Source organism: Zeugodacus cucurbitae, chromosome 4 (genome assembly GCF_028554725.1).
Source record: "Zeugodacus cucurbitae isolate PBARC_wt_2022May chromosome 4, idZeuCucr1.2, whole genome shotgun sequence".
In the NCBI taxonomy this organism is placed as follows: Eukaryota; Metazoa; Arthropoda; class Insecta; order Diptera; family Tephritidae; genus Zeugodacus; species Zeugodacus cucurbitae.
This window is the reverse complement of record NC_071669.1, coordinates 54,953,830-54,971,249: the sequence shown is the minus strand read 5'-3', so window position 1 is coordinate 54,971,249 and position 17,420 is coordinate 54,953,830. Positions and strand designations below refer to the sequence as shown.

The window sequence follows — 17,420 nt, the reverse complement described above, 5'->3', positions numbered from 1 at the left end:
ACTTGGGTAACTTAGATATGAAAAAAAAGGAAAAATGAATCACCAAATAATTGTCAAATTCATTGTAAATGCCTTTACGAGGAATAGGTAACGGTAAAGTACGGTTAACTGTGTAACACAAGTAACAAGTAAATAAAAGGTGCGTAGAGTCCCTACGCGCGGAAGAAGTTATACTTCTTAGTGATATTCCAAGAAATGCATATCATTTTGTATGAAAGAAAACTAGCGAGAGGGAAAGGTTAAAAATATGGTGGAGTGACCAACACTTTCTTAAATTCACATTTTATAAATTTATTATGCACATTTTATAAAGCAAAGTTCAAATCAATTATAATTTCTGGGTTCTGACGGATTGATATCTATAATATTTACAATTGGATTATGATAACTAAAATACGATATGAAATGTCTTACAGCTATTTTATCTATATTTCTCGCGAATACCGCATCAATAGTCGTACCTCCTTTTGTCGTAGGATCATTTCTTCCATTGATCATTTCTAATGCAATTTTCTCTCTGAGGAATGCCAGTAATGGTTCAGCTGCTGGCAATGAGAAATTTACATTGAAATCTCCCGCAAGGAGTACCGGTTGTTCGCTGTACGAACCTGCAGTTGACAACGGTTTGAAACATTTGAATCACTATTCACTGTGTACTAATACTACAAATAGTATGTCAATATTATATAGTACACGAATTAATTAGTAAATAAACACTGTCTACAGAAATGATCCTGTGAAGTCTTAACTTTTCAACGGCTAACTCAGAGTATTTCAACCAAAAGTCACACAAAATAGTTGAGAATTCGCAGAAATGAAACAGAAACGAAAGAAAAATAATGCGCAAGCATACAATCATACATATGCGTACACATGTGAATATGTCACCAACCAAAAATTTAAACATTGTTCTACAAAAACATAAATTGCTCAAATAGCATCAACATGGCAAGTGCTTTAAGTTCTCTGCTTTACTCTCATTCACTATCTCTCTCTCTCTCTCTCTCGCGTTAATTGTTCAACGCTGTTCCCGCTCCACTGAAGCGTTAAACAATTATCGCAACCTTTTCCGAAGTCGTATAAGAAGTATAACTTCAAAAACGAATTGTGTAAAGTGTTTCTTGACACTAACAGAATTTAATGATTTTTGTTTTTTTGTTGTTTTTGGTTTGTTTTTGCATTGCCTTCGCTGCTTTTTTTGCATCAATTCTCTTTAAATACTGTACGTAACCATACCTGATTCAAAAAAAATGTTGAACTGAAGTAAAAAGTAATAAATGTTGCTGCGAAAAGTGAAGATGTGTAAACTGTTTCTTGACACACTAGCCAGCTTTTAAATGATATTATTTTGCAAAACACTTGTTACTCAAGTGTTCAATGTCTAAATCCATTAGAAAACTATTTTCGTTTAATCGTTAATGACAATAACCTTTGTTGCGAGTTATAAATAGAATGCGATAACAATGTAAAGGATTCGTGTTGCTTTTGTCAACTTTGTCTACGAATTATTGCCAAATATTTGGTATTGTTTATGTGTGAATTGTGTGTGTTATGTACATACTGCCATGTATTGTTGTATATTATTGTAGCAGCCTATGCGCTAAGCGGATCAGTACTGATGATATAATGAATTATAAAGGATTAAGAGTAAAACGTCAACTTTACAAAGGAAAACAACACAAAGTTAAGTGCGTGAGAATGAACCACTAATGGACTTAAGTGTTTGAAGCGACTTACGCAAGACACAAGTGGAGAGTGAAAATTTACAAGAGAATTGCAAAAACAAAAATAATCATAATATTTGCAAAGGCAAGGCATAACATAAAGCAGATATGCGTTAAAATGACAAAAACAAAAAATAACATAACATAGCATAGCATAACATAAGAAAACATATTAAGTGTAACCGGCGAAATTTGCAGTTGGTTGGAGAAGTGTCACCAAAAACAAGCAGAATTTTAGCGATTGAACAGCTTACGGAAGCTGACCAACCTGTGTAAGAGTTAAGAATAAAAACAAAAAAAAAAAAAAAATAATAACAACAACAAAAAATATTAATAATAATAATACTGAAGAAAAGTGAAAGTGTTGCATATGAAAGATTTGCTGTAGCGACATGGAATAAGCTGTCAACCAGCGCGTTGGCGTTTGCTGGTGTGCTTTAAGTGTGTCGGTGAGTGTCTGTGTATGAGATCAAAGTGAACAAAAGTGAAACCGTTAGACAAAGTCAATGCATAAGCCCTTGAGCTACGCGCGCAAATAACCATTTGCAAATACCAAATGGATGGCACTGGTTGCACTTAACACAAGCAAAAACAATAGCAACAACAACAAATGCAAAATAAAATTGTTAAAAGTAAGCATAACAACAGTAAAATACTGCTTTGAAGCTTTCAAGCTTTGAAGAACAATTTGCACTCGAAGAGCAATCAATTAAGGCGACAGTGCAAAAGAGAGAGGGCGAAAAAAAAAATTAACAAAAGTAATTAACATTGCGACAACAACAAACACACGATAATACATAGAGTATGCAGAAATTATAACAACAACAATAATAAAAAAGTACAACAACAAAAATAAAAAAGTACAACAACAAAAATAATAAAAAGTACAACAACAACAATCAACCAGCAGACACTCTTTGTGCACTTGACGCTGCTAAGCCGCTTGGCATACACAAATTATAAACCCACAATGTCACTCGTCTGCCACCACCACCACAATAAGACCAAAGCGTACACACGCGCACAACGCTCAGTGTCTACATGAGCCTGACAAAGCAGCCAATCCCAATCACGTCGAACGTAATTATTTTGAGACATAAGCATAGCAGCTAAGAAGTAGAGCTATGCCGGCAGCTGCTTACACGCGACCACTCATGGCGATGGCGACCAGCATCGCTGCCGCAGCAGCAGCAACCATGTATTATGATGATGACCAACAAGAGCAACAGCAGCAACAAGAACAACAACAACAACAACAACAACAACCACAACAAGAGCAACATGCAGCGAGCAACATCGTCGAGCAACTGCTTAATGATACGCTCATATTGCTTGACGGCAGTGCGCCATTCAATATCATTGATGGCATCAATGTCACTTTCGATCAATACAACAACAATAGCAGCAACAGCAGCAGCAGCAACAGCAACAACACACTGTACAGTTTGGATGACAGCAACGAAATATTGAACATATTGGCCAGGTTCGGCCTTTGGATGAACTATTATTATGTACCGTTTTTGGTGGGTATCGGCAATTTGGGCAACTTACTCTCGGTGATGGTGTTCTACATGACGAAATTGCGCAAGCTGTCGTCTAGTTTCTATTTGTCGGCATTAGCCGTTAGCGATACTTGTTTCCTGTGTGGCCTCTTTGTGCAGTGGTTGAATTTTGAGAACATACAAATCTATAATCGTGAATTCTTCTGTCCGTTCTTTACGTTCTTCAGCTATTGGGCATGCTTTTGTTCGGCCTGGTTTGTGGTGGCGTTCACCGTTGAACGCTTCATTGCTGTGGCATTTCCGCTCAGGCGTCAGACAATGTGTACTGTGCGTCGCGCTAAATTCGTCATTGGCGTGCTAACGACAGTGGGCTTTGTGTATTGTGTGCCATTTTTCGTTTCTTCGGCGGCCATTTACTCGCCATATCTGGATGCAGTTTTATGTGATGTGCCAACGGATTTTAGGGTGAGTCATTTACAGAGTTCTCTTAGCAATTGGTGGGAATGAAAAGCAAGTAAATGAGGTGGGAAATGCGTTGTGGTTGCAGAAGACTATTAAAAGCACAAAAGAAGTGGATGAAGCCTACAAAAATTATTTCATCTTCCGTAGTACCGCTGCTAGAATAATCAAATCACAGTTACTGCTTTCAATTTAATTTGAATTATATTTATTGATTTAATTTGATTTAAAATATATACAATTTTAATGTTTTTAATTAAAAAAAAATTCCAAAAATTTTAATATAATGAACTCAACAATTAATTTAATCACTTAATTAATTAATCAATTTACGAGTAAAATAAATCTCGATTAAAGTAAACTCAATTGCAGTTAATTCAATTAAATTTAGCTAATTCAGTCAATTAAATTTCAATTAATTTAATACAATTTAATTAATTCGTTTAATTCAATTTAGTTAATTCAGTCAATTAAATTTCAATTAATTTAATACAATTTAATTAATTCAGTTAATTCAATTTAGTTAATTCAGTCAATTCAATTACAATTAATTTAATACAATTTAGTTAATTCAATTTAGTTAATTCAGTCAATTCAATTTCAATTAATTTAATACAATTTAGTTAATTCGTTTAATTCAATTTAGTTAATTCAGTCAATTCAATTACAATTAATTTAATACAATTTAGTTAATTCAGTTAATTAAATTTAGTTAATTCAGTCAATTCAATATCAATTAATTTAATACAATTTAATTAATTCGTTTAATTCAATTTAGTTAATTCAGTCAATTAAATTTCAATTAATTTAATACAATTTACTTAATTCAGTTAATTCATTTTAGTTAATTCAGTCAATTCAATTTCAATTAATTTAATACAATTTACTTAATTCAGTTAATTCAATTTAGTTAATTCAGTCAATTCAATTGCAATTAATTTAATACAATTTACTTAATTCAGTTAATGCAGTTAATTCAATTTCAATTAATTTAATTCAATTTAGTTAATTCAGTTAATTAAATTTAGTTAATTCAGTCAATTCAATTTAATTTAATTTAATCCCTTCATCTAAATACATATATTTTAAAGTTTTAAATTTCCTAAAGTTTTAAATTTTAATTGAAATAAAATAAACTAAAAAATAATATTTTTTTACTTTTAGTTTAATCATTAATAAAGACAATTCAATTTTATTTAATTCAATTCAATTTAGCTCAACTTAATTTAATTGAATTCAATTTAGCTAATCCAGTTAAATTTAGTCAATTTAATTTAATCACTTGATTTAATCTAATATATTTCAAAGTTTTGAATCCCATAGAACTTGGAATTTGCTGTATTTATAATGTAGTCAAAACAAATAACTTTTGTGCATTTTAATTAATCTCGATTAAAGTGAAGTAATTTTAATTAAATTTAGTTAATGGAGTTCATTTTAATTTAATTTAATCTCTTGATTTTAGTCAATTTAACTCAATCAAGAGATTAAATTAAATTATTCAAAATAAAAATTAATTTAATTTAATTCAGTCCAATTCATTCATGAAGTAGATAAGTCAGGCTTCAACAATGTTATTAAAATGAATCATAAAACTCTGATCTAGTCTAATCTAACAACATGTTCCAGTGTTAAAAAAGAAGGAGAAATCGGTCCAAACATCTATCAGCCTACGACCTTTTCACACAGGAGCTAATTGATCAATTAACCGGCCTCTGCTCGATTAAAACGCTGATTGAGTTCGATTTACCATACAAAATAAAAATCTACATTAATTTTTTATTGAATTTTAATCGACTTGAAAATGAAATGCAACTCTGCGACAAAGACCGTATTTGCAATTATTTCTACGTTCTTTGTCTCCGAGTTGTTGTTCACGCTACACGACGGTAGATGTCGCTGGTGGATAATTAGTTGATGAAGCTTACCGACTTCTTATGAAAAGCACAAACAAAAACTTATAACAGCTGAACGGTTATCGAGTAGCAGGCATTGTGAAGCGCAAAAACTGGTTTCTCAATGTAAATTTTAATTGATCAATTAATTCGGCTGTGTGTAAAGGCTATTAACCCCATATACCAATATAAATTTCCACATCTATGGCTGACTTACTGCCGTATGTGGATTTATATCAGAAATCGGTTTAGACATTTATTCCAACCACCTAGTGTGTATATCAAACTAAACGATTTACCGTCAATAAACCAGGCACTCTCTATACCGTATGTATAACAGTAAATATGTGCGAATATCTTAATGAAATGAAATGGGAATGCTTTTGGAAAATTCAAACAAAATGCACACAACTTTAATTACTGGAACCGCATGGCTCAAATTAATTCAATTTGTTTATAATTTTTATAACATTTTCAACTAGTATTTTACGTTCGTTCAACTCAAATATAATGCAATTTATTAAATCATAATTTTAACTAACAAAATACAATATTCCGCAATTTAAAATCCATACTTTTAATCTAACTTAATTTGATTTCATTTAATTGAAATCGGACAGTTATATTGAAATTTATTAAATACACTCAACTGTTATCGATATAGGCAGATTTTATTTCAAAGCATGCATTACGGTTTGCAGAAAAAGCCAATTGTTGCCTACTTTTTGGCGCATAAACAATAATAAATCAAAATTGATATGCTATTGATGAAAGCACTCAACAAAAAAAAATTAACTAAAATGCTATTAAATGGTTCATAAATAATAAATGATATTTTAGTAGAAATTTGCAAATGCAAATTTTCTTAAAAAATTAGCTTACTAAATGGATCAAAGAATTAATCTCTACTTCTGGCGAACTATAGTTTCAATAGTATATGAATTACCGAATTTGTGATATGGTTTATGTTCCATTTATTTTGGAAAATATGCCTTCATTTAAAGCAACAAATTTGCAATGTTCAAGCAAATTTGTTTTTACTCGTAACATGAGTTCAGTAAAGAGCTTAAGAGAATAGCTTTTCACTACGCTTTTATGTGGTACTTTCAGGTTGACATTACACCTTAAATATGCATATATATACAAGGTTTAAGCCGATTTCGTATGTTTCTCACAGTTTCTTATGAGACGTTTTCACTTTGTGGGGTTATTGAACTCACAGCCTAATTGTATGCAACATTTTAACTGAAAATAAATACAACTGAAATTCGTACGAATTTTCTTCTTCCTGCTGTTGTCGTTTAAAAATATCACATATTATTTCGAGGACATTTAAGTATATAATATCTACATACATATCACGTACGTCATTTTGTTGGTAGATGAAATTCTTCAATGCCCAAAGTCTGCAATTTAGCATAAAAGTATTTCAAAAATCTTAACAGCTGAAAAGGTCTAACGCCATGTAGTGCTGTAACTTGCTATACATACTCCAAAGCAAGCGAAATATCGCTCAACTATTACTATAGTTTCAATGCAAATCAATTGTCTGCACAACCAATGGGCTTGCAGCCTAAAAGTGTGCTTTGTTTTTGTATTTTCTCTTTTGTTTTTTGTTTTACAAAACCCATATCAACACGTGTTTCATGCATTTCATGCTATTTTTTTTTCCAATTATACAAAGTATTTTTTCGTTGAAAGCGAATGTAAAGTTCTAGGAATTCACTTGAAGTTGAAAGAAAACAAGGAAAATAAGTCACCACCCATCACGTCGCACGCAAATCCGGCGTATGTCTTTCATTTTATTTTCATACAATTTTTATGCCGGTCAATGGTGGAAAATGTTTGGAGGCATTTAAAACTAAGTGCAGACAAGCTTTCAGGGCACAATAAAAAAAAAGAAATAAGTATACAATGTAGCAGATATGTAGGTAACTGGTAACTATGTGGAAATAAAATGTTATTTGAGGGTTTTACACTTTTTTTTTTTGAAAATGCGAAAAAAATGTCCATATCTATTTGCATATACATACATAAACATATTTAAATTCATTTGATTAAAAAAAAAAAATTTGATTTTCTCCACGCAACCATTCAAGAAGTAAGTGTAGCGTGCCAGCTTCGGTTTTCATGCAAATCTTCAATTGTCTCTGTCTCTGTATGCCACACTTTCAGCTTTCATCGTTATATGATTAGTATGAGATTTTTTTTTTCAGGAAAAAAAATATGTTTAGACCGGAAACCTCCTATAGTCCACCCAAAAATTCACACTCACACACCCACTTGCCTGTCATAAATATATTTGCCTTGCTTTTAGTTTAATTTTAGATGCTACGACACATTGTTTTTCTTTTTCACTTAAGCAATTTCTTAAGAAAACCCTAAAACTATAAAAAAAATCTTAGAAACTAACAAAAACCACTCTAGCTAAAAGAAAAGGGCGACAAAAGGTTGCGTTTCACTTATCGAGCTCAGCAACATACATTGATTGACAAATAATGCTTGATATACAAAATTAACTATAAATACAACGGTATACACACTCACACACACACAGTCACACACTAATACACACACACATATACACCAATAAATATATAAAAAATTTACAAAAAAAATTCTCATGTTGCTCAAAAAATACTCCCAAAGATGTTACTCATACGCACCGGCGCACACTAAACTGCTTGCTATTTCATACATTTTTGACGTAACTTCCGTACTCAATTGTTTGCATGTGTCTCGTATATTTCTTTAGAATAAGAAAAAAAGTAGAAAATGACAAATTCACTGTCCACCACCCCAAGCTCTTTGGGCTGCTTTGTGCTGTGAACAAGCTGAGTAAGCTTGCATTCCCACTAGTAAGTCAGTAAAGAATGCTTTGCCATTTTACTCAAACGCCAATATTAAAAAAAAGTAAAATGTCATACGCTTTAAATTGTATTAATATGCGCTGAAAGCAGCCGCTGGCAGTGGCTTCGCACTTGAAAAAGCTTTTAAGTATGAACTTTTGAATTGCTTTTCGCTCTTCACTTTCTGCCATTAAACGAAAGTATTGTTTGTGGTTCTAATTAACTAAAGTGCAAGCGTTAAAGAAATAATGCGAATATTATAAGGATCTATAATTTTTAAACCTACAATTTTTAATAAACAGGGTGGTTCAGAGGTATTTTTTTTTACTTTTTAAAAAAATTTTAAGCAAAATGAGAGAAGTAAATTTATGATATTTTTTGGACAGAACTAAATAAATGTTTAAAATTTGTTCATTGCTGCTGAACTAATAAGTCTCAGAAAAGTTCCATAACTAGCTTATATTCCACTCTTTAAAAACGTATATATTTAAAGCGCTTAAAGCTTTGAGTAACGTTAGAATCAATCGGTGCTATTTTCGGAGCCAACTTTTTAATAAAAAACATCGCTAGATATTTATTTAAAACAAATTTGGATCTAAAGAGCTTAAAGCTCGAAAAGCTTTCTTTGGAAATTAAAAGGCTTAAAACTTCGAGCAACTTTAGAATCAATAGGAGTCATCTTTTTAATAAAAAACATCGCTAGATATTTATTTAAAACAAATTTGGATCTAAAGAGCTTAAAGCTCGAAAAGCTTTCTTTGGAAATTAAAGGGCTTATAACTTCAAATAACGTTAGAATCAATCGGAGTCATCTTTTTAATAAAAAACATCGCTAGATATTTATTTAAAACAAATTTGGATCTAAAGAGCTTAAAGCTCGATAATCTCAAATCTTTCTTTGGAAATTAAAAGGCTTATAACTTCGAGTAACGTTAGAATCAATCGGAGTCATCTTTTTAATAAAAAAACATCGCTAGATATTTATTTAAAACAAATTGGGATCTAAAGAGCTTAAAGCTCGAAAAGCTTTCTTTGGAAATTAAAAGGCTTAAAACTTCGAGCAAATTTAGAATCAATCGGAGCCAACTTTTTAATAAAAAACATCGCTAGATATTTATTTAAAACAAATTTGGATCTAAAGAGCTTAAAGCTCAAAAAGCTTTCTTTGGAAATTAAAGGGCTTATAACTTCGAGTAACGTTAGAATCAATCGGAGTCATCTTTTTAATAAAAAAACATCGCTAGATATTTATTTAAAACAAATTGGGATCTAAAGAGCATAAAACTCGAAAAACTTTCTTTGGAAATTAAAGGGCTTATAACTTCGAGTAACGTTAGAATCAATCGGAGTCATCTTTTTAATAAAAAAAACGCTAGATATTTATTTAAAACAAATTTGGATCTAAAGAGCTTAAAGGTCGAGAAGCTTTCTTTGGAAATTAAAAGGCTTAAAACTTCGAGCAACGTTAGAATCAATCGGTGCTATTTTCGGTGCCAACTTTATAATAAAAATTGATTTTTAAAAATATTGGATCTAAAGAGCTTAAAGCTCAAAAGCTTAATTACGCGCAAAACATAAAATAGATAGATCTCTACAAAAGAATATGGACGAAATACCACGTATTGCTCAACAAAATAAAAATTTTGCTTTAATGTGACTGATAAGGGATCCACACGAAGAACTGTATTAAATTTTACAACAAAGTCAATTTAAGAATCTAACAAATAGTAAGCAATAAGTAAGCAATTGGAATGTTACCTTCATCTTTCCCAGACGACATTTGACATGGGCGCCCAAATGTATACTAATATTGCGATACAAATATGTCTTCTCGGAAGGTCTGGAAAGAGTTTTTGGTGAGAGCTTTCTACGGCTGCTTATGCGAAGCAGCAACAAATGCTAAATGACAGTCAGATTCCACATTGAAAGGTAGTAAAATTGGCATGCCATTTTGTAAATTTCAAGCAAAATTATTTCAAAGTCTTTAAGGTGGTCCACTGACCAGCTCCAACTGTTTAATATTCTCTCTTATTTGCTCTCGCTCTTATTTGCATTATTTCAATAACGCTCTATACCATTTTCATGCAACTCAAATACAACGCGCTAACCGTCTAAGTAATTACAGAATTCACCCCAGTTCCATGCAAAGCAGAGAGAGAATGTGATAAACGACACAAGGACAAACCGCGCAATTTTTGCCAATTTATTTTGGAAATGTATGTAGCCGGCAAATATATATATGTAGTTGGGAAATATATATGCGCGGCATCTTTATTAGGAAGTTAATTGAATGGAAAAAGGGCATGGCTTCTTGTCAGATTAGTGTAAGACACAGAAAAAATTTGAAAAATTTTGTTTCCATATTTTTATAGTTTTTTTTTTTATTTATAAAGAGAGAGAAGAGCGAAAATATTCTAGAAATTCTAATTTAAAAAGTTTCAATTTGGTTTGAGGCGAAATGACAATTATTAGATAAGTATTAGGCGTTGGTATGCCATGTGCGCCGATAATATAAGCAATTTTGCGATTTGCAACAACAAATGTTCATCAAAATGGAGACTACTTCTCAAGCAGTGTGATTGTAAATTTTATTTGCATTACAACATATTTTTATTGTATCGACTCAAAATATATATTTATATATAGAGATTTCCGATTGTTCTCTTTTGAATTAAAAATCAAAATTTTGACAACTTCCGCCTACGCTTAAATGCTGCCAATCAATACTTCTTGTAACTAACTTAAAAAAATAAATTCTGAGAAATTTAAGCAAATTCCAAGATATATATGTCTGTATGTGCCTATCTCTTATATATTTCATGTAATCGCAACGGCTTTTCGATGGTTATGTAAATATTGTATTTACATTTGATAAATATTCCGACTCTCCGCCATGCAACGCTTTCCACTTGCCACGCGCGCTCAGCGTATGAAAAGTGTAATGCAGAACTTGCGTAAAGCAGAGAATGCAAATATTTTCACATACAACTCACTTACGCTATGGCATTGAATGAGATAACCTATTAAATTAAGTGTTTAACAAACACCAGCGCGCAGAGCAATTTATTTTCACTTTTCAGTCAAATTTATTTGCATAAAAAATAAATTTCAATGTGCCTTTTTAAAGGGAGTAATAGCAAAGGTCTTGGCTCCAGCGTCACTGTTGACAGTCATAACTTCGAAGTTGTAGATAATTTCGTCTACTTGGGAACCAGTATCAACAACTCCAACAATGTCAGCCTCGAAATCCAGCGCAGAATCACTCTTGCCAACAGGTGCTACTATGGAGTAAGTAGGCAATTGATAAGTAAAGTCCTCTCTCGACGAACAAAAACCAAACTCTACAAGTCTCTCATCATTTCCGTCCTACTTTATGGTGCAGAAGCTTGGACGATGTCAACATCAGATGAGACGACACTAGGAGTTTTCGAGAGGAAAATTTTGCGCAATATTTACGGACCTCAGAACATTGGCAACGGCGAATACCGCAGACGATGGAACGACGAGCTGTACGAGTTATACGACGACATTGACATAGTTCAGCAAATAAAAAGACAGCGGCTACGCTGGCTAGGTCATGTTGTCCGAATGGACGAAAACACTCCAGCCCTGAAAGTGTTCGATGCAGTACCCGCCGGAGGAAGCCGAGGAAGGGGAAGGCCTCCACTCCGTTAGAGGGACCAGGTGGAGAGCGACCTGGTTACACTTGGGATCTCCAACTGGCGCCAAACAGCGAAGGAAAGAGAGGAGTGGCGCGCTCTCATCGATTCGGCTATAACCGGCTAAACGGTTGAACGCCAATCACACACACACACAATAGCAAAGGTTCTAAGGGTGGTATTTAAAGAAAATTAAATACTTTAATATTTCGCGAGAAATTATAGTATTTTATTTTAAGTATTTTCTATATTCTGTGCATAATTTTTTTCAACTTTTTATGTCGGCCGACTGATAACATAGATCCTTCTATAATTTGAGGTTAGTCACGCTTAGTACAATTCAAATTTTAATACGTACACATAAGGAATATTGCCTTCATTATATTTTCAACAAGTAAGGAAAGGCTAAGTTCGGGTGCAACCAAACATTTTATACTCTCGCAATTTATTTTTTTAATTTTATTAAGACAACACACAATTTGACCCATATATACGGTATGAAATACAATAGAATAACGATAATCGTCATATATAGTATATAGGCTGAGATAATTCCTGAACCGATTTCACTCACATTCACCATCAAGGTTCACTATATCCAAGACCATATGTTTACTTAATTTTGCTAATATATCTCACATATCAATCGATATATGCGATATAAAGCTCGCCAGAAGTTTGATAATCCGTATATAAGGTATATGGGAGCTAGGGGAAGTTATGACCCGATTTTAACCATTTTTAGTACAGAGACACATTATTAGAAGAAAAAGATTCCCTCTGAATTAGATTAAAATTTCTGAGAGATTTACCGATATTTTCGGTGAAAAATTACCCATAGGCACTGAGTTCGATATGCGTGGCCTTGAAAAGTTATAGTCCGATAACGACAATTTCTCCACAAGTGCTTCCACAGCTCAAATACTGACTTGTGTAAAGTTTTAATCCGCCATCTTCATTAGTTCCTAATATATATATTATAAAAGGGGTGAATCAAATGGAATTCAAATTTGAGTTATATGGGAAGTAGGCGTTGTCGTAAACCGATTTCTCCCATTCTTCAGCCGTTTTATCAAGGTGTCAAGAAAATACTATACACCGAATATCATTGAAATCTGTCGAGTAGTTCCTGAGATATGGTTTTTGACCCATAAGTCGGCGACGCCACACTCTTTATCTATGGCTTGGTTATGACACTTTTTGTGGGCACGGTCGCAATGAACATGTGTACCAAGTTTCATTAAGATATCTCCATTTTTACCCCTTTGTTGCGAGAGTATAAAAATATGTAGGACTACTTACAAATATATTGAAAAATGCAAAAGTAGTTTAACTTGATTACCATTTTGAAAAAACGATTCGAATATTGGATTATTACACTATACGACAAAATCGACTATTTTCTGGATATTGGAGCAAACTTATTTTTTCCAGGAGATTTTCAAAATTTGGTCCAGTTTTTTTACGAAATATGTTTAAAGTATCTATTTTTTCGAACATCCAACTTTGACCCGTTATAGCATCTGTCATATGAGCTTAATAGAAAAATATTATACACCATTGAAATATAATTAGTAATAATACTTTACAATAAGCATTCTTTAGAACTTCGAAGGCTAATATACACGTTTTTTTTTACTTATGACTCCCGGACAAAAATAAGTTTGAGTGTCTGCTGAGTGTTGTACATTCATTGTTATCGATACTATTTTTTACTGAGTCTTTGACTGTAGCTTCGAAAGTAAAGAAAACATGCGAACAAACGAAGGCTAGTATAGTCACTAGCGAATTCAATTCGATTTCAGGTGAATTTCGCTTTTTCGAATTGCGAGAAGCGCGCACATAGCAAATTCGCTGTAAAGAGGCGAAAGAGCCAATAACAATATTCACTACAAATGTAAATTTTAGATGAATTCGTTTGACATTTTTCAATTATTTTGGTATGATATCATAAAAAAGTTAAGAGAATGCGTTCACTCGCCAGTACACAATATGAACAAGTGTAATTTTCACCAAATCGTACGATTCGCCAAAAACATTCACTTCGCCAGTGACTTACGTCGATATTACAAAAATATATATTATTGAACGAAAATATCGATTCTTGTCTCGGAAAATTCAAAAACTAATTTAATATATTATGTACAAAAATAAATTCTTAACGTTATTAACCGTTTGAGAATTTGAGATTTGAGAATGAGATTTATTAAACCGTGAAATACAAATTTTTCTAGCCAATCGAAAACAATTTCCTACAAGCCTCTTATCCTCCTTTGACAAAGTAAAAATTTCAAAGTGATGTCACTTCAAGCCTTTGATAGCAATATAAAGCGTCAAACCATAATAATTTTAAGGCTGTGAGCACTTAAGCAGTGGTGAGATTTGTTTTATTGGAAAAGTGGAAAAAATAGTGAAATTTTTAATTACATTTTCTAAGTGGAAAAAAATGTCAAGAGCACGCTTTTAATGAGCGCTTAAAAGACACAATTAGTTAAAAAGGAAACTGTAGAATTTTAATTTTCATATTTTTCATAAAAGGTATAGTTGTCTTGATACAAACTTCCCAACATTCTACTCTCAAAACAGAGCACTGTGTTCCGTGGAAAATTCAGCGAATTGAAATTGAAAATCTCTTTGGTTAATATTACAAATGTAGAGCAGCACAATTGCCGTTCTAATTTTGTCCTCAATGAGTTCACCATTTTTCACATACAATCAGTACTCATATACGTCTATTTAAAACATCTCTTTATTGCAGCCTTTGAACTATTTGAAATCGACGATTTATTCACATGAAACCTAATTGCAATTTCCGTTTATTTCCACTTATTGCAGAACTTTATGACTTTCATGAACTACTTAGATACATTGGTGGTTTTCGCGATGCCGTTCATTTCGATATTAGTATTGAACTCCGTAACCAGCTATCTCGTTTGGAAGTTTGCAAGAGTGCGACGCACATTGACAATGCAAAAGAGGTAATTAAAAATCACTTTCACACGAACAAAGTGGAATTTAAGAATTTTTAATTTACCAAAAATATGAACATTTATTCGACAGTTAGTAAGGTGGTGAGGTATAAATAGTATATAATAGTTTCAAAGGGTGTATATGTAGATTAGAAGGAAAGAAATTATGGTGATTGAACAATGCTATCGGATTTCGGTTTCAGATTGAAATCCATGAATTTACGATAGAAAATATTTAAAATTGGCAACCCTGGAAGGTTTTATTCTTAAATAATTGTCTAAAGTTCTAGAGTTTAAGGAAAATATCTAGAGTAATTAGATCAATAGTCAAGAGTTCTCGATATTTGTATAATTCTAAGCTTTTTGTCAGTGATCTCAAAATTAAAGTCCGAAAACAGATTTTTTTAGTCGCCAAACTCTAAATGCTATCCTTCTTAGATGAAATAGATCTGATTTATGAAGATCTTCTAAACTAATTTTTTAGCTCATACTTTCAGGGTTCTATCCAACTTGTTTTGATTTGCTCTTTGAAGTAATTTTTCATTAAACTCGGAGAACTGAACGTTTTTTATTCAAAGGACGGAGATATACTATATATTTAGAACCTTTTTTAATGAAAAAGCAGAAAGTTGAAGAACTAATTAAATAATGCTGTATTGAATTTCTTTAGTAAAGATTATTTCATTACTAAATTATGTAATTCATAGAAAATTGTCTAGAGAATCGTTGACGTCTTCAACTTCGTTGAAGAACCCGAAGCAGACCAGTTCGCAAAACATTGTTACCGATGTGCAGCTCGCAGTGGCAAGACGGAGATCGGGTGAGTTAATTTAAATTTTATAGAAATTATGTTATTAAAAAACTATATTTATATTTATAAACTCAAAATATTCGAGACTGGAGACGGAAATTTTCTTTTTTTTTTTCCAAACCAAAAAGTCGGTATTACCTCACTCCAGAAATTATCTTATACAGTATATAAAAAGAGTTAATCGGTTTATTTATATTTTCCAATGAGAGACAGTTAACATCCTATACGCAAATGAGGAGCTCCAGATACTAACGACTGCTGAATATCTAAGCGTTGAAGTATGGTCGAATAAAAGACCTACAATTAAGATACAATTCAGTGCTGTTAGGGTCAACACACACTGGATTACTCCAGACATATTTTCTTGTCTGATAGAACAATATCCCATAGCTTCATGTGCGACAACTCTCACCGTACAAGACGAGACAAAAACGCAAGCTCGCTTGGTGTGGGTTAGAGCGAAATACGTTTTTGTGTCTTATTAGTCAAAGACGTTTTTGACTAATCCGGTTTGGGTTGAGCAATAAAGCTATAAATAATAATTTCAAGATACTCTGAATGTTGGATTTTAAATGATGACTTCCGTACTGTCTATTTGGTATCCGAGTCTGATATCCTAAATCACTTCGCATTTCGAATTTGTCATCATTCTCAGGCGTTTCATTGTCGTTTCCCTTAAGTAGGTTGGGCTACGGTTTAATTCATGAATTATGTATGCCCTGGAGGTCAATAACCAAGTTAGTCATTCTATCCTACTATTTCCGTTATATACTTTTATTGACATAGCAAATACTCGTATACATAACAATGGCCGTTTCGAACACGTGATACACTTGAAAATAAATGATAATTTTCAACAATTGATTTTGTGGCATCACTCTCCGTTCAACTAACCGCTCTCCTCAACACTGCACAGTGGGCCAGAAGGTAGGCAAAAGCGGCCAAAACTCGATTTTTTTTTAATTTTTGTTTTGTTTATAGTAATCTAAACATATCAAAGTAGACTTTAGCCAATTTCTGTTACATTAAATAAAATATTTTTAACTCCGCAGTACTTTGAATTTCAATTCGACAGTAAAATTTGATTACGTTTTTTGCGCAAAATAATGAATATAGTTTAAAATTGATAAATATTTCATAAAATTTCGAATTCGTTTCTTAGTCTGTATGGAAAAAGAAGTAAGTTGCAAGAAAAAAATATTTAAAAAATGTATATGTAAAGCATAATACACAAGATTGTTATTCACCGGTGCATATTATTTTTCGACTATGCTCGCTGCCGAATGCAGATTCCCCGAGATTCCCCTGTATATAAAAAAGTCCGATCATCGATTCATTTGTTCATATACTTTAAGTTTATCCTGCCCACTTTTGCCCGTTTTCACTTTTCAATTAGAAATATTGCAAAACAGTCGCGTGCGCGCACTAAACATTTTTCGACACTCATATATAGGCTCGATACTGGCTTGTGGTAACATATATTTACGTATAGTCAATTTTCGACTGACAAAATTAATATTTGGCCTTTCGATGCATTGTGTTCATAATATTT

The 17,420-nt window shown here is 32.4% G+C and overlaps 2 protein-coding genes across 7 annotated transcripts in view; one reads left to right on the top strand and one right to left on the bottom strand.

The window, feature by feature from the left end:
- LOC105211014 (protein furry) overlaps window positions 1-17,420 on the bottom strand; it is a 185,897-nt gene that overhangs the window by 28,405 nt on the left and 140,072 nt on the right. The gene's annotated exons all lie outside the window — the stretch shown is intronic.
- The window catches only part of LOC114803840 (thyrotropin-releasing hormone receptor), a 30,228-nt gene continuing 14,297 nt past the window's right edge, over window positions 1,490-17,420 (top strand). For both annotated transcript variants that reach the window (XM_029039494.2, XM_054229312.1), the window contains exons 1-3: window positions 1,490-3,691; window positions 14,924-15,066; window positions 15,765-15,877. In XM_029039494.2, coding sequence (XP_028895327.2) covers window positions 2,849-3,691; window positions 14,924-15,066; window positions 15,765-15,877 — 1,099 coding nt within the window. In that variant the 5' untranslated portion in view covers window positions 1,490-2,848. The remainder of the gene's footprint in view (window positions 3,692-14,923; window positions 15,067-15,764; window positions 15,878-17,420) is intronic.